We start from the raw sequence: 21438 nt of genomic DNA on the forward strand, positions 1-21438 counted from the left end.
CTAAATCAAAATACGACTGCCTGGGAGAGAGAATATTCATTGGGAAACAGACAGTTGCTGAACAGAGCTTTTTTTTTTGTTTGTTTCTTTTTTTTCCCCCGTGGCTCATAAGATGAAATATTAGTGCCTTACTGCCATGTTCAACATCATGTAAGGTTCTTCACCACAATCAGCCCAACAATTTGTATGCATATTTTAAGAATTTTCCATTTCTGCCTGCTTTGGGTGATCCTTATTTGTAGTTTCTTAGTTTAATGCAACATCTGAATTAAGTTTGACATCGTTCTTCTGTAAGGTACTCAGCCTGATGAAGGAGGACATCGTGAGCTTTAAGTGATTTCAGTAAAAACTGGCGGTCTGCTGCATCTTCTAGCATCGATGCTGATGTTTATCATCACCTTTTTCAGTCTCCTGTCATGACAAGTGCAGCTCTCTACCTGCAAATACCAACACCAAACAAGTGTTAGTTGTTTTCTTTTATGGAATAAGTCCAGGAGCCACAAGTGTTCTAGAAAATGAATGTTACTCATGTGTTGCATGGGTTAAGTTTATAGTTTCCTACAGCTTAGACGTAGCAAATATCCAGCAAAATCCTTCCTTCTCTCTCACGTGCTCTGTGTGTTGACTCCTACAGCTACTGAAGTTGTATTGTTAAAAGCTTGCTGCTGTTTTCAGCTAAATACTTAATCCCTGTGGGGAATAGTGGAACAGGTAGGGCAGGTTTGGTGGGATCTTCTTATGGCAGAGCTGAAAGACAAACAAGGTTTTTAATGCCAAGCTGTCTTGGAGACAAGTGAAGATTTTCCTCTTCAAATGGTGCATTGAGGCCATCGCGTACATCCAGGACACACCACTGCCTGCACAGGCAGGTGGAAGGGGCAGGAAATAAGCAGCAGTTGCAATCCAAGCTCATTGAGAGACGAGCGTGTGCCAGCAGCCTGGTGTCATCCCTGGCACGGCAGGCGTACAGGCACTGCCTTGGCTGTGGGACAGGCATGACTCCTCAGCTTCACCTGCCAGACATCTGCTCAAGACACAGCTACACACGCGGCAGCAGTGTGAGACCTCAGCAATACAGGCATGCAAACGAGTGTCTTCTGCCAGTTCTTTTGGACTGGAGTTGATAAAGCCTGTGAAAGCAGCACTGAAACTGATCCGGCTAAACAAAACCAGAATAAAGCCCCCTCCAGTAATATAGACGCTAAAATGAGACTTTACAATAAAAATTGAGGTGACAGGAGTGAAGAAGTGAGACTGATTGCTGGCAATGGATAAGGAACATTTTACTAAACTGTCAAAAAGTGGCATTCGAGGGAGGCAGGAGGCAGCCATGCATGGATACAAAGAAGGCTGCTGTAAAAATAATTATTAAATATATGGGAGGAGCTGATAGTAATTGCTTGGATAGAAAATGGTAGAAACTACAAAATCAGTAAGGGAATAAAGTGACTCAAGGACAACACTTTATGGCTATCAAAGAAGATAAGATTGTATTTTTACTAGCATACAATGAGCAGAAGTAGCCTGAGCAATGACTGAATGAAAATGGAGAAGTCAATAGCAACACAGGAGGGACGAAATACCAGATCTTTCTGTATGCACACAGAAAATCGTCCAGGACACACATCGGATTATGTAATGATAACTGAGTATTTGCCCTCAAATCACTAAACCACCTCGCCAAGAACGGCCGAGGAAATTGGACTAGCAGCCTGCGTGTGCATCTTTACAGTGACCCAGCTGGACAGGCAATGTGTCTGAGATTTGCAGCTCTCACTGGCTAAGAAAACTGAGGTCATAATCAGTGCCTGAGTTCATGCGGTGAGCAGCTCTGTCAGAGCTTGAAAGATCTGCCTATAATTTAAGGGGGAAAAAAGAGGACTTCTGTTGATTTTTTTGTTTTACTGTAAATATTTTTAAGCAGGTAAACATTACTTGTGATGACAAGCATCTTGTGACATTTTTCGCATTTCTACACCTCAGGAACCCTGCTCTATTGCCTTTTTTGAGCAGTTAAACCACAGGAATAACAAACTGACCAAGAAGAAAAGGCAGGGATTAGTTTTATATAGACGCATCATAATCAGTGCTTCCCACTGCAGTGCATTTCCTTTCATGTTACCATTTAATCCAGTTTAGGAACACCTGGAATTCCTTTTCTTTGCTAGAGGTCTAGGGAGGCCTTTCCCAAAAGCAGAGGCAAGAGCAAAAAGCTTGCAAAATCCCAGAGTTACCAGTACAATTCCAGTAAGGAAGTCATTGTGGATCCCTTCTCATTTGTAGAGATGGAAATAGTTAAGACATAAAGACAGAGGTTCCAACACCTGGCAGTTAGGATGCCCAAATTTGCTCTATTGTTTATTAAGACAGATGTATTTTTATGTAAACTGAGGATTTAATAAGGACAAGTAATCTTACTTTCTTTAGTAGACTTCACATCATAGTTCCTTTCATTGCAGTCCACACATCTAAAAGATTGTCTCTTATGGTCCATAACAAAGATGTGCTCATTTTAAGGGGCATCCCCATAGGAAAGTTAAGAGGGAGGGTAAGTTAATGAGGGACAGCCCACTGCATTATTCAGGCTGCAGCAAGTTCTGAAGGCAGCAGGGATAAGGAACTGTACAATATCTGCAGATGTGCCTTGCATTCATATCCCAGTATGCCAATCACACAGAAAATTCCTCCTGCGGGTTGGTAGCAGGCTCTGCTTTCCATCCTCTGTACAATACTTCCAGCGCTGAAGACTGTCCCAAGAGTATTTAACAGTACACAGTGTATGGCAGCAGTGGCAGCTTTCCTGAGAGGGAAGGATATAGCCAAGTGCATGTTGGACATTGCTGAGCTGATTTATCAATGCAGTGGAGATGAAGAGGAAAAGAGGAGTGCCAATTTGGGTTATGTGTGCATTTCATTCGCTAAGGCTTCTTTGTCAGCGTACTAACAAAAGAAAAATCGTGAACGGGCCACATGCCTGCAGAGCAAGCCCTAGATTTGATGCGGGCTCTCAAGCAGTGCATTTCACAGGTATCACAGAAAGATGACTGTGTCTTTGCATATTCCTTTCTTAAGCCCATCAGTGTTGTTTTCAGTAACCTCTTTGGCAACGTTTAGGGATAATATTTTCTTTCATTTATTCCAGATAGGCAGGCAGCTTTGTGCCCTGCCTGAAGGCCACTCTTAGGTTTCACTCATGTGAAACACAGGTATTTGAAGTGTCATTTCTCTGTTATGCTTCTCTCTCCTCTTAAATCTGAGGGAGGACCCGGGAAAGGTGAGAGAGGAGGCTTCCCTGTGGGGTGATAGTGGGCTGTTCAAGGTGTTCAGTGTGGAATCCGGTCCGTCTACCAGGATATGCGTATCTTGGATGAATAGCTGCGGAGAACAGCCTCAGGTGATGGATGGGCTTGCCCCCTCCTAGGTCCCTTTCAGCCTGATTTCGCAGCGGGGTAAGGCTGAGCCCTCAGACTTGGGTAGTCTCCAGCCTTGAGCTGCCATTGCTGGTCCGCGCTCCTCTGTGCAAGCGGGGACAAGTTCACTTGTCACACAACCTAACAGCACAGCAGTTAACAAGCAATTCACAAGGAGGAGAAAGCATCAGTTAATATCTCCTGGTACCCTGAAAAAAAGACAGAATCATAGGAAGCATCCCAGTTAGCCTAGCTCACAAGACATTGCTAAAACTTTGTGTACAGCAGTGAAAAACATTCACGTTCCTGAATCAAGCATTTGACATGCACGTGATGCAAGAGCCAGCCCCTTCCTCACCTCAGCCGACTGTTGAGGGCCGTCTTCCTCTTCCCTGCAGATCTGATGTGCTTGCACAGCAGAGTCTCCTGCAGGCTTTGCTTTTGTTTTGTATCTGTGAGAAAATTGCAACCTGTCAGACACACAGTTCTGGGTGCAGATGGGCTGGGGCAGGGGTGCTGCCCCTGGCTCCTCATCGCTGCTCACTCCTTCCCTTAGGCCACCCTATCCTTCGAGTCTGCCACATTTCTGCTCCTACTTTCAACCCAAATCATCCAGGTTAAAGAGCTCCTCTGCCATTAGAATTATTTGTCTTTTGAGGAGACTGGGCACATGGTTGTGCTGGGGGAGCGCAGGGGGCGGCGAGAAGCGGCACAAGCAGGCAGTGGGGGCACCTGGCCTGGCTGCAGGCAGGACAGCCCTGTTCCCCAGATCCAACAGCTCCATTTTTGCAGTTTGCCTCGTATTTACCTAGTGCTCACCTGCTTCTAGTCCTCTGCTGCTATCAGTGCTACAGATGTATAGTAATTGCGGGAAGACACGGGATTCCTTCCATTTTCTGCGAGAAGGCTGCAGCTTGGCTCACGTAATGCATGGTTTTTTGTGTGCACAGGTGGGACTATTGGATTGTAATAAAATTACCAGTATTTAAAGAATTGCTGGCCACATCCTCCACAGGTACCGACCTGCACCTACAGAATCTGCATTTCCTTTCCAGGAAAAATCACAACTCAGCCACATCTAGTGACTTGAAATGTGTTTTGCAGGAGTGCTCAGAAAAGCGGATGCATGGGAGCATGTTCCCTACTTCTCCCTTCATCTACTACTATGATGATGAATGTGATATCAAGAGAAGAGCGAACAGATTAAAAAGAAAGATTGCAGGTACAGTATATTTTGGGAGATCCCTCCTGCCTTTCAGTTCTTTGAAATTCTTTCTTCTGTGCTTGCTGCTTTTAGAAATATTGTAGGATTATTTTCATGCGTTGGGAAAAGCTATAGGGATTTGAACAGGTAGTCTAACAGTAGTAAAAGATTTGTGACTTTATTCATCTGTGTCTATCACAGAAATTTATTGTGTCAAAGCCACTAGGTGGGCGTTGTCAGATATTTTAATTCTAAAAAATCCACTGACATTAAAAATGCTATAAACTAGCAGACAGAGGATTAAACTGTAATTTGTTAAGATTCTAGACCGTTGGCAGAAAAAAAAAAAAAGAAAAAAAAAAATCTCTGATAGCTAACTTCATGCATAACAATAGGAAAGCTGTGATGGCTCAGGCACTAGGTTTTAGGTTTTCTCTGTGTGTGTTGAAATAAACTGCTCTGTTTTACAGAACTACAGGAAGCCGGCCTTCTGCCAGAACAGTCAGAAACACCATGGCAGGAAGAAAAACATGGGGGACACAGCCATAAGAAAAAGAGCAAGCCTTGGAAAGAACGTGGGAAACATAACAAAGATGGTGAGTGTCACAAAAAGATGAAGATGTCCCGGGCAGAGAAATCCAGAGAACAGAAAGACAGCAGCGATGCTGAAATCAGCCGCAATTTGGAGGAGGACTTCCCTAGAGGGTGTAAAAGGCAGGCACATAAGGGCAGCAAAATCCATCACAAGTCCATTTTCCAGGCATTCTTAGGCAGCAAGACTGGGTATGTGCAGGAGCCTCTGGAAGGTGCTAAAAGGAAGAAGAAATGGAAAAACCAGAAAGACGCTAATCCTGATATCAATGAGAATTTGTTCCTCATTAAACAGAGGAGGAAGAAGTCTAAACAGAAATCCTGGTGATGAGGAAGTAGGTAGCACCAGCATTTACTGGCTCTGGCTCTGCCTTCTGTTTATTTTTGTCCCTGTCTTCGCACACTGAATTTAAGTCCGTCCCTGAAGCCAGGCTGGCATGCCCAGGCACCAGCACACATCCAGTGTCCATGTCTGCTCCCGAAAGGGAGTGTTCTGTCGTTGTCAACGGTCCACCCGACAGGCGGGACTCAGTGCTAGTGCCCGGAACGGCTGTACTTTTCAGCAGTCCCAGGATAGGCTGTAAGTTTATTTTCTTTGCTTGGGGGGTGGGGGGGGTGGGGGGGGGGGGGGGAAGGGGCCATGCTGGGTTTGGTAGGTTTTGTTTCTTCACCAGTGAGATGTTGCTCTGCCTGCTGGAGCAGGATCTGCTGCTAGGGAGCACAGCACCTTTGCAGCTGCCACTGGAGAGGCTCTCACGTTAGGAGGAATGGGGATAGAGACCAGGGACATGGATGTAAAGCATGTTCCCCATGGCACTCAATCCTCTCCAGAGTGCAGCTGGGCACTTTTTCACTTCTGTCCCTCCTGGAAGGTGCTGCGAAGTCCCTGCCATGCGCTTTGGGACATGACAGTCTCCCATCTCACGCTCCTATATGGTGTCGTGGATCCATCACCCTCAGTGCCACGGCTTTCAGTGCCCAGCGCAGGGAACATCCCGGTCCCTGTCTTTGCCGACCAGTCAGCAGGGCAGGAGAAAGCGGCTGAGGACAGAACAGAGTTTGCATCTCAAATGAAATATGTCCTTGTTCTCCTTGATGTGGAAGTTGCTTCTGGGGAAAAGATAGTAGAGTATGAAAAATGTATTTGATTCCAGATATACTGTGCTAAAATTTAATAATTTTTTTAAAGACGTATTTTTGTACACTGGAATTAAACAAGTGCGTTGTTAAAAGCTTTGTAAGAATGAGGGCTTCATCAAAGGAACAACCTAAATAAAACTTTACACAAGGGATATAAAAATAGTGGGTTTGTTGTACATTTTCTTGCATTACCAAGTATAATTAATAACAGTGTCTTCTTCTCTTTCCTGAGTTGAAACTACATCATCTCTGGCAAGAGATTTTTCTGGTTTTGAAAAGGAAATTATCTATACTCTACTGATTCATGACCTGCTCTGTACTATACCACTCCTTTTGCTGAGCAAGTGATAGTAACTAACAACACAATTTCATAAAGGTGCATGTCCTCTCTTAATTATTAGTAAGAAACAGGCCCTTGGCTACTGTGGTGTTTTAAAATTAGAAAGTATTTGCAACCTATGCTAATGGAAGGGTATCTGAGAAGGGGAAGTGAGTACACTAGAAAAAATTCAGGACTATCATTCTGCCAGTGGTATTCCATGCTGGTACTCCCAGAGTTCTTCAACTTTCTGTTTGGCAAGGTCACCAGTGAGAACACTGGTATTTTAGTGACCGTATCACCTCATCTCAGAGGTGTTTGGAGTAGAGGTACGCCTACATAATACTTTGGAACCTAATGCCCAGTTTTGCCCAAGTGTGTCCTTGTTGACCACTGAAATTTATTTTAGTTTAACTTCATTGATTACTTGATTGAAAAGTTCTTGATGATACAGAAAATGCAAATCACTTTTCACCCTAATAAAAAAGATAATAAATTAATTCCCTCCTGAAAAGACTTGCCCCTAACATTGAACCCTGGCTTTTCCCGTGTGCTGTGTTTTACATCCCTTGTCATTTATCAATACCTAGTTCTATTTGAACAAAAGTCCCCCGTAGCCTTTAGCTGAACCAGCCCGTAGATTGGTGGATAGGGAAGGAGGGTTGTTTTACATTAAGTATTGAGATCAACTCCAACTTTTCTGATGCATCAGTTTAGTCATCTGGCCAGCTAACTTGTCACAAGATGAGTAAATCTCTTCTCCAGGAGCTGCACCCTTCTTTAAAGAGCTCAGGAGACTGCATTCTTGCTCTCATGTCCCCTAAAACTTCCTTGGACAGAAGCATTATGATGAAGGGGATTCCCAAAGGGACTAGACTTCCCATCTGCAAGAGCTGGATGTCAGGAGTTACCAATGTCTGGAGGAACGTAATAAGCCTACTGTACACCATGCCAGGATGGAAAATCTCTGCCCTCACAAAGGGTGACGGTGTGACTGCTCTCAGAGGATTGCATCCTCGTGGCTGTTCTACCTCCAGAGATAACTAGAAAGTTTGTAAGTACAAAAATAGGGAATGGACAACACCTCCAACCTGTGGTTAGGCAGGTATTGGGGAATCTTGCTTCCCAGAACTGTTTTCTCCACTGTTTTTTCAAGCTAATATTCAGTAAGTTTGGTGGAGGGGTTTAAGGTAAAAATGATTTTGTGAAATTGTGGCCTTGCCATTCTCTTCACGAGTGCAGTAAGGACTGGGCCACGCTCTGGAGAGATTTCAGTTCCTCCATGCCTCTCATTTGCTGAAGAACATCCAGAGCAGGTAGTTTTCTGCTTCTTTCCCCCAAAACTGAAGCAGCTGTTTTCAACAGTGTCCAAGAGGCCAAGGAGAAAACTGAACTCCAGGAGCACCTAACAAGAGATGGCTCTGAGCCATCACTCTGTGAGGTGTTTTATGGATGCCGTGTGGCATGCCATACAAGAAATAAGACAGTCGCTCTTGGTGTGAAGGCTAGAAAAGTGTTATTCTGATGGCCGTCGGGGTAGCTTGCTCTGGAGGGGTTCCCCACGGAGACCTCCTCTGAGGCTGTACCGTTGACTGAAGGTGGATGAAGGTGGCTGAAGTTCCTTTAGCAACCTTGCAGGTGAAGGCTAGGGTCTGGCTGATGGGGAGCAGTGTTGCAGTGGCAGCTCCCAAGCTGAACGCGAGGCAGTAAAGCTGCAGTAAAAGAGACAAGATAGTGCAGCAACACATACAACCTGGAGCATTAACCACAAGCCCCCTTAGGTCACGGCAGGTTAAGACATCAGCTCAAATACTGACGTATGCTGGGCTTTGCACAGCAAGACACAGCGAATCTGCTTTGGAGGTCCCACCAGAGAATTTGGAGAAGAATCAGAGGGTCCAGGTAACGCAGCTAGCATTGAAAGACTGACATGAATGAGGCTGCTTTTTTCTAGAGAAAAGCAGCTGGTTAATAAGGTGCAAAGGAAAATAGCTGTTCTTAATATGGGGTGAGTAGGACAACAAAGCACATGCTTAAAGAGCAGCAAGAAAGGTGTAGCTGAGACACCACGAAAAAAGACCTTGAAATGGTAAAGATGACAGGAGATGGCAGCGGGTTGTCAGGAAGGCGTTCAGTCTTGGTGGTGGGTTTCAGGGAAAGGTTGAACAAAGATCTGCCAGAGATGATGGAGATGGTTGAGCAAGCCGATGAGCAGATGGACTGCTAAGGTCCCCTTCTCCAGTGGTCTCTCAGCAGCCAGGTCCTGCCCTCCCTTCCGTGTGAGCAGCAGTGCCCCGAGCTGCTGTTGGGAGGAGTGAGGGCAACATGCCCGCGGCCAGGCACTGCTGGAATCCAGAGCAGGAGAACCCAGACTCTCACATCCCACTGGTTGTGTGGGACTGCCCTGTCTTCAGCAATTGCTCCCCAGCCCAGGCTGGTGCTCGGGTGCGTGAAGCTCAGCGCCCCACATCTCACAACCAGCATACTCTTCAGCAGGGCTGAAGCAGAACCCTTGTTTGCAGACGTGTTTCCAGCCCCAGAGATGGAGGCCCACGGTGTACACCCAGTCAGTGAACCTTCCCTCCATGGATCACTAAACTCTACATGGAGCGGTCAGGAAATGATCTCTGCTTACCTGGCGGAGAAGCAGAACCAAGCATCTGGTCTGTGTGCCCGTGCGGCTGTCTCCACTCTGGGGTCTCTTTCTTGGGCCACTTGAAGCAGAATGGGTTGTGTTCGGCACCAGCAGGCTGTCACTGTCATCCATTCCTCCCAGTGCTACCAGTCAGGCTGCTGTCTAGCAGCTGATTAATTTTACAGAACTTAGTGCAAAAATACAGTTGAAGATGTTTTTGCATTACATGAGAAAGACAGGATAAGGAAAATGGCAAAAAGAGGTGATGCCTTTTCCACCAGCAAAAATATTACATTAGGCATTAGCTAAAGGAAAGCACTGCATTGAAATCCTGTTCTGGACCAGGCAACTTGCAGACTGAGTTACTTTCATTAAGCTCCATTTTATCCTATTAAACCAAAATGCACTTCAGCCTGTCATTCCTCCCACCTGCTTTTTTCCCCCCTCCTTTAAAGAACTGTCAGTCTTTACTCCAGAGATGGCTGGGACTGAAAAACATGCTTATCCCAGGAGAGGATAGTGTCTCGAGGTCACAGTTGATGTGTGCTGGTGAAGCAGCATGAGGAAACCTACATTGCGTGAATAAATAAAGGGCCGCACCTCAGCCCAGACTCTGTGGAGGAGACAAGATGGATCGATCAAAAGGTCAGAGTCTTGTTTGATAATGGGGGCAGCTGTCCCAGGAGTGAAGAGGGGAGAAGAGAGTATTTGGTCTATCATTTGTTGCAGCCACTACACAGCAAGGTTGAGGAAGGAAGGAACACTGTGATTTGAGGTGTACATCTCTGCAGCATACTAGCATGCACTGGAAAGGAATTAAACGTGTCTTTGTAACACAGTGGAACAGGGGGCTGGCTCCTCCTGCAAGCTTTCTTTTCCCTAAAGTCTGCCTAAAAATATCAATATATCTCTCTCTCAAGACACGAGCTATTGTACAATCTGCTGGGAAAGTCATTTAACCAAGCGCATCTGAGCTACACAGCCACACTGTACGGCGCTGCTGGGAGCAGTGACGGGCGTTTTAAACACCGAGAGCCGCCCCGCACACCCCGCACAGCCAGTGATGCCTGGGGCACTGTGGCTGCGTCCCAGCACAGCCCCAAAGGAGAGGTCTGAAACCTGCAGCAGAAAGGTGATGTGCTTCCCTGTCACCAACACCGTGCGGGTCTCCAGCACGATCGTCAGGGAAGCACCAGGCATAAGCACCATCCTGCTAATGGCAGGGCCAAAATTCGTGGCCTCCCCCATCAGACAACGCTGTTACCGAGGTGCAGGGTCCCGTGCTGCTCTGACCGGGGTGTGCTACCTCCCCTGGGCTGGCACGATTCCTCCAGCAGCAGCACTAGGTATTCTGTCTTGGTCACTAAAGCTCTCCAGGCTGACACCCAGTTTGTCAGCAGCCCAGTGAAGATGTTTGCCCCAGGGGGTCCCTGCTGCAAAATGTTGGTTCCTGAGCTCCCTGTGGCATCAGGGCACCACAGTACAGAGCCGTGTCACAATCCTGCCCAGGCAGAGGCTGCAGTGGGAGCAGATGGAGTGGGGTGTCCTGGTGCAGAGGCCATGAAGGCTGGTGGACTGAGGAAGGAGTGATTATTGCCTCATTTGTTGGTGTGGAGCCAAAGCCCACACACATATGTCCAAGACCTGCTGAACGGCCCGGAGCTGAGTGCAAGTGTGGCCCCCATTGCCGCTAAACCCATCCTTCTTCCCCTGGGCAAGGAGCTGCAGCTGTACCACTGGCTCGGCAGGCTTGGCAGAGCACATGGAGCTTTCAGCCCTTTATCTTTGCCGAGAAGTAGTCTCTTGCTGCGAGTCATTTGCAGACCATGACTGGGGTTGGTTTTGCTGTGCTTTGCAACAGAGCTTGTTGGCTTTGGCCTTCTTCCTTAACCACAGTTCAGAGGGCACTATTGCCTCCTCAGTCTGGAAATCCTCAGATTTGTCTGACAAACACTTCATTTTGTCTTAAGGCAGCAGCCCTGGTCTCGGCTGGGAAGAGGAGTACCACCTCTGGTCTCTGCTGGGCACGTAAGGACCTCATGTGCCCCTGTGGCCACCAATAGCCTGAGCAGCCTCCACCTGCAGTGGGAGGCCCAGCACTCCCACCCCACGTATTGCAAGTGTGGAAGCACAGGCTAAGGCACCAGCACATGTGTTTGCCTCCGCAGGCAGATGTTGTTCGTCCTGGCAGAGGTGATGGCAGGGAAGGAGCCGGGCAGGCAGATGGGCAGACCTAGTGGGGTGGCGTTGTGCCACCGAGTTGGGCTATGGGAGGGCACGTGCCTCCCCAGCAGCTCCAGACCAGGCGCAGCCCTGACAAGTCGGGTCCTGCCTGTGGCGACCTTGCGGACCCGCAAGCCATGGGACAATCTCACTCTTACTGACGCATCTTGTTCCGCCCACACTTCACTGAACGGCTCTTCCAAGAGTGCTGATTTTTTGCCCTGTGAGCGAGCTGATGCAAAAGCCAAGCCAAGGTTTGGTTTGCCTGAATCAGCGGACTGGGACATCTCAATGTGTCAGGCTTTCACAGGCTGGATCAGCAAGGAAGGGCGCTCGCGTACTGCCCTGTTTCACAAGCACCTTTTAGACAGGACTGCATTGCTCTGCCAGCGAGTCAGCAGCCCTCACCAGAGACTGGTCCCATCCCAGAGCTGGGTTTGCTTTTTGTGAAAAGGGACAACTTCTTCCTCACCCACTTCTTGCACGTGCTCTCACAAATGCTCCTACCACCCACTCACTAGTGGGGGTGCAAGGACACAATCCAGTGTCCACAAAAAGACTTCTTCTGGTAGAAGTGGGTTGCATTCAGCTCACAGTGTGTGCCTAAGTTTGGAAGATGATTTCAGCAGTGAATTTAAATGCTAAGTGTGGATTAAACCCTGTGCCCTTTCTCAATGTCATAGTACAAGCCTTCTCAGGTGTTCTCCAGGAGGTAATCTCTTGCTCTGCAAGAGTTATTAAACAAGTAAAAAAATATATCAGGCTGACAAAGCATGAGTGAGGGAAGTTGCCCACATGGACGAGACGTGCTCTGGATTGCTGCTGTCAGTGAGTGCACTTTCTAAAGCAATGTTGGAGCAGGAGGACTAACATCACCATGAAAGACTGTCTCTAGCATTATGACTTCCTAAACACTAGGTCCTGCAAAAATTCATTTTTATCCTGTTCTTTAGGGCTTAGGCAGAACATAAGTTCTAAAAACCCTGCGGTACGGAAATTCAGCACACGCTGAAACAGACCGAGCAAAGCTTTACCCTCCTCCTCTTAGCTTGTGTGTTAAGAGGTTTCTATTGAGCTCCTGCTAGATTTTCTGTGCAGCATGGTTTTTCATTTTGTCTTATAATTTTTCCTTTAATGATTTACTTTCAGCAAAAGAACAGAGTCAATGGCAAGCTATAAAATAATATCTTTTTAAAAATATACATGCTCACATTCTGCGCTTTTTTAACTTTTAAAATATGTTAGGAAAACTGCCTCAGTTAAAGGTATGAAGCGCTGCCTAAAGTGGATATTGTGCGTAGATCATACCCCTCATCATCTTTAGAGTGGTGATTTGGTACATGAAGTCTTCTGCTTTTCTGTCTTCTACATGGGTGCAAAAAGGCTGAAGGAGTTGAGATTCATGCCCAACCTGTGTGTGCCCTGACGGGTATTAGTGTCTCAGAGGAGCATGGGGGCCTGAAGAGCTATTGCTTCGAGTCCTGCTTCCAATCCTCAGTCTGGGCAGAAGTTTGAGGCAAGGAGACACAAGCTGGCAGCTGCACGTCCCTACTGCTCCTTGTCACTGATGTGGATGAGGACACCCTGGAGAGGGAAAGAAAGCCTCATCGCCTTGGCATAGCTTCTCCAAGCCTTTTGCGAACAGGAACTCACACCAGCAGCTGCACAGCCCTTGCTGACAGGGCCCAGCAGCATGAAGAGCCGCCCGGCCGTTGGCTGCGCTCCCCAGGCGATGGTGGGAGAGCCAGACACCGCAGGAGAACGGGCGGCTCTGCGATGGCAGTGGTGGCAGGACAGCGGCGTGCCGGCAGGAACAAGCCGCTATCGCCACAGGAGCACCGCCGTGAAGGTGGAAGTCAAGGTGAGCCTGCAGCGTCCACAGCACAGAAAAGCCCTGCAGCCACCCGGGTGGGCAACAGTAGCAAAGCGGGGTCCAGCGCACAGGAGGCTTGGCAAAGCCCCACAGCCCCGCTGGCCCCCAGCTCGCTGCGCCAGCAGAGGTGAGGGAGACCGAGCACAGCGCTGCGCCACCCTCCAGCCGGTCCAGGTTTTGATTCTGCAAGCCTGAGTAACTCTTGACTGTCTTCACTGTGTTCACGGGTACCAATGCAGACTTTCAGACAGTTACAACTGGCTGTGGCACCACATGGCACAGCAGCCAGTAATTGCACTTTTTTGCATTGCAAAACGATTATTAGCACCTCAGTTCATTATCAAAGCAAATTTAATTTTTCAATGTAAAGGCGACAGTTGTATTTATAAAGGAAACACTGTTGATATAGCCAGAAAAAATTAATTCAGGACAAATGTAAGGAAAATTAATAGTCTTTAACCAGGACAATATTTGACTGTGTCTAATTGTGCTTTGCCAGGTAAAGTACACTATCTTTGAAAAGTACTGACAGAGATTCTTGCAGAAACGTTTTACACTTCTTCTGATGAAACTGCATTTAAACATTGTTTTTTTTAATTAACCTTGTACCAGTCTGGTCAAAGCATATAAGAACTGTTGTGGAAACTCAGTATTCTCTCATGTATTTGGCAGAGGTATTGTGTACATTCAGGAAGGTCTTGTCTAATCCAAACCCATCCAGGCAGAAAAAAAAAAAAAGGGAGAGGAGAAAACACCAAGGGTGGAATGGCCGCAGGGAGCCCCTGGACCACAGGTGCAGGTCCTTGCTGGCAGGGTGGCGGTGCGGACATGCAGACACCAGCCAGATTTGCCTGATGCCATGTCTGAGTCAGCATCTTTCCTTTGCTGGCCCTCCCTCTGTGAGTGGGGGGTACCTGCTTGTACCTCTGTACCTGAGAAGCAGGACAGGGAACTGGAGCGGGAAGCTGACGAGGTGGGGTGGTTCTGCATTTCTCTTTGAATGGGAACCTGGAGAACTGGGTCTGCTCACCACAGAGGGTGTTTTCCCACTGGTGCGAATGGCCTCAGACAACCAGAGTCCCTGCACCTTTCTGTAGGCTCCAGCTGGCCCCACTGGCTTTCCCCTGGCAGACAGACAGGGAGAACACCGCCACGTTGCAACAAAAGCCTGAAGGCTCCTCACTGGACACGTGCCCGCTCGTCCTGGGTGATATCCACCAGACAAGGTCTTCCCTGGCAGATTCCCCCTCCTCCAGCTGACTGCAGCCATGGAGCCTGCAGACAAGGGTGGCCACAGGGAGCCCAAAAGTGGAAGATTCAGCAGGTCTTGAGGGGGTTGATGTGGAGGAAATCTCACAGAGACACGTAGGGATCTCTCTTTCTCCTTAGAAGGAGTTTTCTGGTGAGAACATCCTGATGCAGGTGACGATTTGCATGATGGGGAGCTTGTGCGTAGCAAGAACAGGTTCAGTAGAAGAGGCACAAGCCCAGCGAAGGCTCAGGTGGCCCCTTGGGCCAGAGCACCAGAGGGTCTGTTTCTGCCTGGTTCTCTGAAGGTTTCCGCATCCTGGCTGTGGCCCAGCCCCTCTAAGGCACCAGCTGTCTCCATCCCTTGGACACAAGTGCATCTATCCTGATTGACGGCTGCATCCTTTGTGTGAAGAAATCCCAGGTGCAGACCCCTCAGGACTCAGGAGTATGGGCTTGTTAGCACCCCCGTTACACTTGAGCAGAGGTCTCTCAAGAGGCTGATTCCAGTGCCAATGCTCCTGCCACCTTCACGGGGGCTGTGTAGATACCATGGCCTTCTCCAGCACTCTTTCACCAAATGACATGTCATACTCCAGCAGTGCCAGCGGGTTGATGGTGGTCCATAACTCTGAGCCAGACCCAGGTCAAAGTCACATCTCAGCTTGTTTGCACCCATGTTGTCTGTTGGCTGCAGCTGACACCAGAGACAGGAGCAGGGTGGTGCTGGCTGGGGCTGCCTGCTGATGCATTGCTGCTTCCCTCTCTCGCGGGAGACTCAAAGCTTGTCTGAGCTTTGGAAAGGCAAACTGGAGGGCCCCAGTGCATGCAAGCACCAGGTGGGCAGAATGGGCCCCCCCATTTTGCTTGCGGGGTGCAGGTGTTGCAGAGGGAAGCTCTGCCCCCCCCCAGTGTCCTCCCCCAGTGTCCTCCCCCAGCTCTGCAGACAGTCCCAGCCTCTCACCCTGCCACCACACTCGGCTCTCCTCAGGACAGCTTGGAAACACGCCGTCTTCTCAACTCAGCCTGCCAACTTGAAGCCAATTTGCATTGGATAATTATTTTCAATTAAGTGATAACAATCCTGTTCTGAACAGAAATAATCTTGTCCAAAGGCCAAACAGTTTATCCTGTCTCGGAGATGAGGCTGCAGCTTTGTGCAGGCGCACGTCAGTGTCAGCGGCGTTATCTGCTCCGCTGTGCTGAAGGGTACGGCTCGTGGCCAGGGCAGGTTGCACACAGTCCCATGTGCTGACTAACTCAGCCCTCTTTAAGCAGCCCACCCTGGCCACCGGTGCACCCTCCAGGTCCTCACCAGCACCTGCCTCTCCTGCGCAGGCCCACCAGCACGTCCCATCTCTTCCTGTTCCCCCAACAAGCTAAGGGGGTTTGCAACCCAGGTGGTTTTATTCCGGTCCCCAGATGGGAGTGGAGCTATTTTTCATCTGCAAATCTCTTCTGCCCATTGGTTGTCTTCCTCCTGCAGCACCACGCAGAGCAGCTCTGTTCCAGCTTGGAACAGAGACATGCACTGAAACAGCCCCAATTCCCCTGGCCAGCCACCCCGACAGAGAGGACTGTCGGCACCTTTCTGCTCAGCATCCTCCCCGCTAAGGACATCTGGCCTCTGCAGGAGCCAGCAGCAGGAGCTGTCCAGGTGCCCTCGTGAACTTCAGTGCTGGTTGTGTGCAAGTGTCCATGAGCCACTGAGAGTCCCTCACACACAGAGCCGGTGGTGAGCGTGGGTTGGTGACACTCCCCCAGGGAGCTTTGCTTGTGAGCTGTTCATCTTTAACTCAGCTGTCATGAGAAAAGACAAGTGGGACTGCTGCCACAAAAGTACGGAGTAGGCTGGCCCCTGTCCTTCCCTTGGTGGGGCAAGGAACTGCCCGACCAAACCATCTGCCAATTCCACAGAAGTCACCGGAATTTGGTGCTGAAATTTGGAGGCTCTGGCCAGGTCCAGCACAAGAAGGGGGAAATACTGTGGTGGTGTTGGAGGTGGTCACCATCCCCAACAGCTCCAGCAAAAGCCCAGCACGGTTGCACCAGGCAAGCAGGGTCTGCACTGGGGCTGGGGCCAGCCGGCTTGGCAGAGCTGCCTCCAGGCACATAAGTCTCTGGCCACGGCCACAGCCCATCCTGGGTGGTTGCCCTGTGGCTTCCTCCCCCTCATCTGTCAGTGCCTGGTGCCACAGCCAGCGAGGGCCACGCAGCAGCCACAGCGGAGGGCTGGCTGGGGTGCTCATCACTGCACCTCGGACCCAGCTGGGGTACCAACCTGGACCAGCTGAGTGGTGGCAGTTGTACCTGCACAGATGTCTATACCGCGCTTTGCTCGATGGAAGTTGGGGATTTTTGTTGGGTTTTTTTCAATCCACCAAAGCCCAGTCAGTTGGGAAGATTGGACTCAGGAGCTCCTGCAAGTGAAAAATAGCAAATCCAATATCTTTTTAGTGGTGTTTTTATATTCAAATTAGACATAATCTCCATGAATAAAATTACTGTTCCCAAAGGGATCATGCCCAATTTAAATGTATAAAATGTCATTAAAAGGGCGCTGGCTTGCTATTAAAATTTAACTCCAGCAAACCCCCAATGTCATTTGTATTATAGTTTTACAATTAAGCCAGAGATGTCGGAAATAATAGTTTTGATGTACAATCTGGTACCATACAGTAGGAGTGCATTGTTCCTAAGAAGACTGCAGCCGGACCCCCTCACTGGAAACACGGCCACGCTGGAGTGGCGATGCCACCAGGGGCCAGGGCCTCCCGGGGAGGGGGGCACAGCCATGGCACTGCCAAGGGATGTCTGGTCAGGAGTAGGCCTGGTGCCACGCTGTGCCCTCGACTCCTGCTTACAGAGTGGTCCCACCTGAGAGTAATGGCCACGGCAGGGACATGGACAGCGCAAGCTCATGTCCCGCTGGAAAGACCGTGTGCACAGGGCTGGGACCCCCTCCCTTTCAGGGCCACGAAAGCTGGCCCAGGACCATGACAGGCAAAGGACGGGGATCCCTTGCCTTGCAGTCTTGCTGTTTCAAAAGCAAAACGTTGCAGGGAGGGCACGAGGGCTGGAGAGCAGCTGCCTGGATGGAGGGAGGCCCTGCCAAGGAGGAGGCCATTGCAGTGGCAGCGCTCCAAGGGCCAAGTCTACCCCGGAGGGACAGGAGCATGCGTGTCACGCCACACAGCTCTGCTCTTGGAGCCGTGGTGCCACTGAAAATGTCCTGCAGTACCAGCTCTGGCTGGAGAGAAGTAAAAGCCTTCCTGCCCTGCCCCGGCACGGGGGCTCAGTTAGCTCCCAGGAGGGTGAGGTGCAGCATCTGCAAAGCTCGGTATGCACATGCTGCTTGCCCCATCCATGCTGTGGAGATGGCTGGCTGCAGCCACAGTGGCCCAAGACAGGGGGCAAGGCACAGGCAGTGTAGGGAGCAGCTTGGCTTTGCTCCTGGCTTTGCCCCTGGTCTGCTGCACCAGTGCTGTGCGCCGTGGTCTGGATGCAGGCGGCTGCACAGGGAGCTCGGTGCTGCTCTCGAGGGCAGGTAATCCCCCAGAAGGGATCTTCCCGGGCAGCTGGTGCCATTCAGGAAGCTGCTGGAAGCAGGAGGAAGCAGGGCAGGAGGGAAGAGCACAATGCCTGCGCCAGAGGGGCTGGGGAAGGTGCTGCGAACTGGTCACCCACCTCTCCCCAGCAGAGGTGTAGCTTGTGCCAGGTCATTGTTTAGTTTTTAATAGACCGCTGGTTCAGCTGCCGGGAGCTGCTGGCTCTTTTCCCCCAAAGCAGTGGCAGGAGATCAGGGTCCTCTCACCGGAGACAACATCTGGGTGTACCTGAGAAAGGAGGGTGAGCTTTCAGATGCACAGAAAGCCCCTCAGTTACCAAGTGACATAATGAAAGGTGGTTTCTCTCTCCCTAACAGACAGTGACTCTGCTGAGCCCTTGCTGTCATGGACTACAGTCCCAAAGCAAAACCAGGTAATCATGGGAGGTGATCTCAACTACAGGAATGGCCTGTCCTGTCCCAAACACTGGTGGTCCTGCTCCCCTTGCCTGGGCAGGCTTCAGCTTTTATTGAACGCTAATCAGCATTACACAAGGCAGCTCCTGATTCAGCACACCAGCCGAAAGGTTGCAAGTGATGTTTCCTAGAAAAATCCAACAACACGAAGTGCCCAGCTAAGTTTAGCAGCAGCCGCCCCTTCAGCAAGCTGGTCACTGAGCCTGGGGCCTACGCTGAACTCTGGCATCTGAAACCATGGCCTCTCTTGCCGAGATCTGGAGGAGAAAAGGAATGCGAGCAAGCTCTCTGGACCCTTCCCAGCCAGCACTTGCTGTCACACAAAGTGCATGTGGTCCCCCGGGAATGGAGTTGCCACCCAACGCTGCTGCACGGGCAGGGCATCTGTCACCCACCCCGGGTCACACTGCGTCACCTGGATGAGTGCAGGCTGAGGCCAGACCGGGGCACCACCACCAGTCCTTCCTCTTCCTTTCGCCCCCAAAGCCCAACCCTTCGTAATGCCAGGGTGCTTGCTCTGCAAGCGCCTGCCCCAGGTGTGGGAAAGGCAAGGCAGCCGCTGCAGGAGCTATGCAAGGGGAAAGCTGCTGGCAGCAGGCACCAGCCCCGAAGGGCTGTGTTCGTGCCTGCGGCACACCTTGCACACCCCAGGGTTGTAGCAGGGTGCCATGAGCCAAGGCAGCGCACACAGCCCAGGCGTATGCCGTGACCTCAGCAGACCTGATGCAGTTTGCCTCCCAGAGTCAACAGGAGACTGCGCACAGGCACATCTACTCCCTTGAAAGGGACTGCTCAGAAAGAGTCTTTGCTTGCTACCAAATAATTACTATGCATTAAAGGTATAATGCATATTTAAATATGCATTTAACTGTCAGAGTAAGCAGGTGAGTGAATATGCATGTTGTAAAAAAAATACATATTTAACTAATATGCAATTAATGGGGCAAAACATTCAAAAGTATTTATTACTTTTGGGAACAGAACACCTTCCCAAGCATTTTTAATTACTGCAGTAATATTCTGAAAACAAAGATCACATTCAATCTTTCTCACTCTCTCTTCTTTTTCCCCAAAGAGCAGGAAAACTGTGTTAAAGCCCAGCAGTCCTACATGTAGGAGAGAACTGTTAAGCAAGTATTTGGAGTATTTGGGTGGTTGTGATCAAACAAATGTCTGCAACAGGAGAAAAGTAAATACCCTGTTGTGGACTTTGATAAAAAACAACCCAGCTTCTGGCCTCCACTTCGGCAAGGCGAGGCCACAGTCCCCGGGGATGCAGGGGCAGCGCCGCAGGGAGCAGCACCATGAGGAGACACAGAGGTGCTGCAGCAGCGCAGGCAGCCTTGGGGGCTGCTGCCAAAGCTTGCCCTCCTGGCCAGTCTGCTGGCCGCCCCTGGCAAGTGAGAGGTCCCAGCCGCACGCCCTCGGCAGCACCTGCAGCAGCCAGCGTCACGGCATCCTCTGCCAGTCTCCTCTCTTGTCATCTGTCTGGCAGTTGCCTGAATTAGTGCTGAAGCTCATAAAGCACATGCAAACAGCCTGCAAAATGGGAAGCATTCATCTGAGACAGGCAGCCCAAATGCCCTGCTTGCGCTGCAGATGGATCACTTAGCCTTGTCATTGTGTTTATGAGGGTGAGAGAATTTTTCACTGCCGCGGTATTTTCCCATTAGCCATTACAAGGAGATGCTGCTGGAGGGAACAAGGAAAAGGCTTCTCCTATGCATGACTGAGCTGCAAAGGCCAAATCAAAGGGACAGGTTGTGCCCTGCGTAATTCTTACCTTGATTTCCATGTCAAAACATGATAAGACATATAATACAAAACCCGCTTCCTTCCCACACCCTCACATCCTCACTACTGGGCCTCCTCTCCCAGCCCAGCCCCACGGCCATGAAGGCAACCGATATTTCAGTGGCATGCCCTCCTTCCCTGGGCCAGTGCTGACTCCACGCCCACAGCAGCAGACCCCAACCAGCCAGTGCCGCCTGGCTCTCTCCAGAGCTGCTGACACACCACTGTGGCCACAGCAAGCTGCGGAGGTGCAGCAAAGCCCCAACATGCGGTGGCACAGAGGAAAGGCGAGGCCCAGGGACTACGCTGCAGATCAGCAGGGGAGATGGGTGGTTGCTTCCGCTGCTCTGGATGGCAGGCTGTGCTGTCCGCAGCCATCACTGCAACAGGCAGTGCCCATCCTCTCCTCTCTGGTCTCTCTGGCTGGGGTCCCCCCAGCACACGTGGGTTCTTGTCCTGCTGCCTGCCCTGCAGAGAGGGGCCTGAAGGCCCACAGTGCTCCTGCAGGTTCTGCTGCCATCCGCCTCCCCAGGGTCCCCAGGGGCTGGGTGACAACCTGCACATAGCTGTTCCTGAGGGACCCTTATCACACCAGTGCCAGCAGAAAGCATCCCAGGCTGCTGCTGGTGTTGTCTGCTCCTTGCTGCTTCTCACCTCCACAGGGCAACATGTGGCTTTACCAGCAGCTGCAGCAGCAGAAATCCCTCTGAGGACCAGCAGGAACCGCGGTACAGGTAGCGGTGACTGTGGAGCAAAGCTTGTATCTCTACAGGTTTCTGCAGAGCTGCACTGAACAGCTTGCTCCTGCATGCACACAGAGACCAAGAACCCCAGCGCACTCCAGTTGCCCCATTGTTCATACTGCGTGACCTCCTGGAGCACTTTCTGCACATCTTGCCTGAGGGAGGGAGTTTTGCTTTTATTGTCAGAGAGAAGCAGAAACGTAATGAAAAACACACTTTTTTTTTTCTTTTAAA

General features: G+C 50.1%; 1 protein-coding gene across 2 annotated transcripts in view; it reads left to right on the forward strand.

Annotated features, from left to right (window-relative positions):
• ZCCHC7 (zinc finger CCHC-type containing 7) overlaps positions 1-5802 on the forward strand; it is a 115996-nt gene extending 110194 nt beyond the window's left edge. For both annotated transcript variants that reach the window (XM_054810661.1, XM_054810662.1), the window contains 2 exons: positions 4515-4632; positions 5085-5802. In XM_054810661.1, coding sequence (XP_054666636.1) covers positions 4515-4632; positions 5085-5533 — 567 coding nt within the window. In that variant the 3' untranslated portion in view covers positions 5534-5802. The remainder of the gene's footprint in view (positions 1-4514; positions 4633-5084) is intronic.
• Positions 5803-21438: the final 15636 nt, after the last annotated feature.

This window comes from Grus americana, chromosome Z (assembly GCF_028858705.1).
Source record: "Grus americana isolate bGruAme1 chromosome Z, bGruAme1.mat, whole genome shotgun sequence".
Taxonomy (NCBI): Eukaryota; Metazoa; Chordata; class Aves; order Gruiformes; family Gruidae; genus Grus; species Grus americana.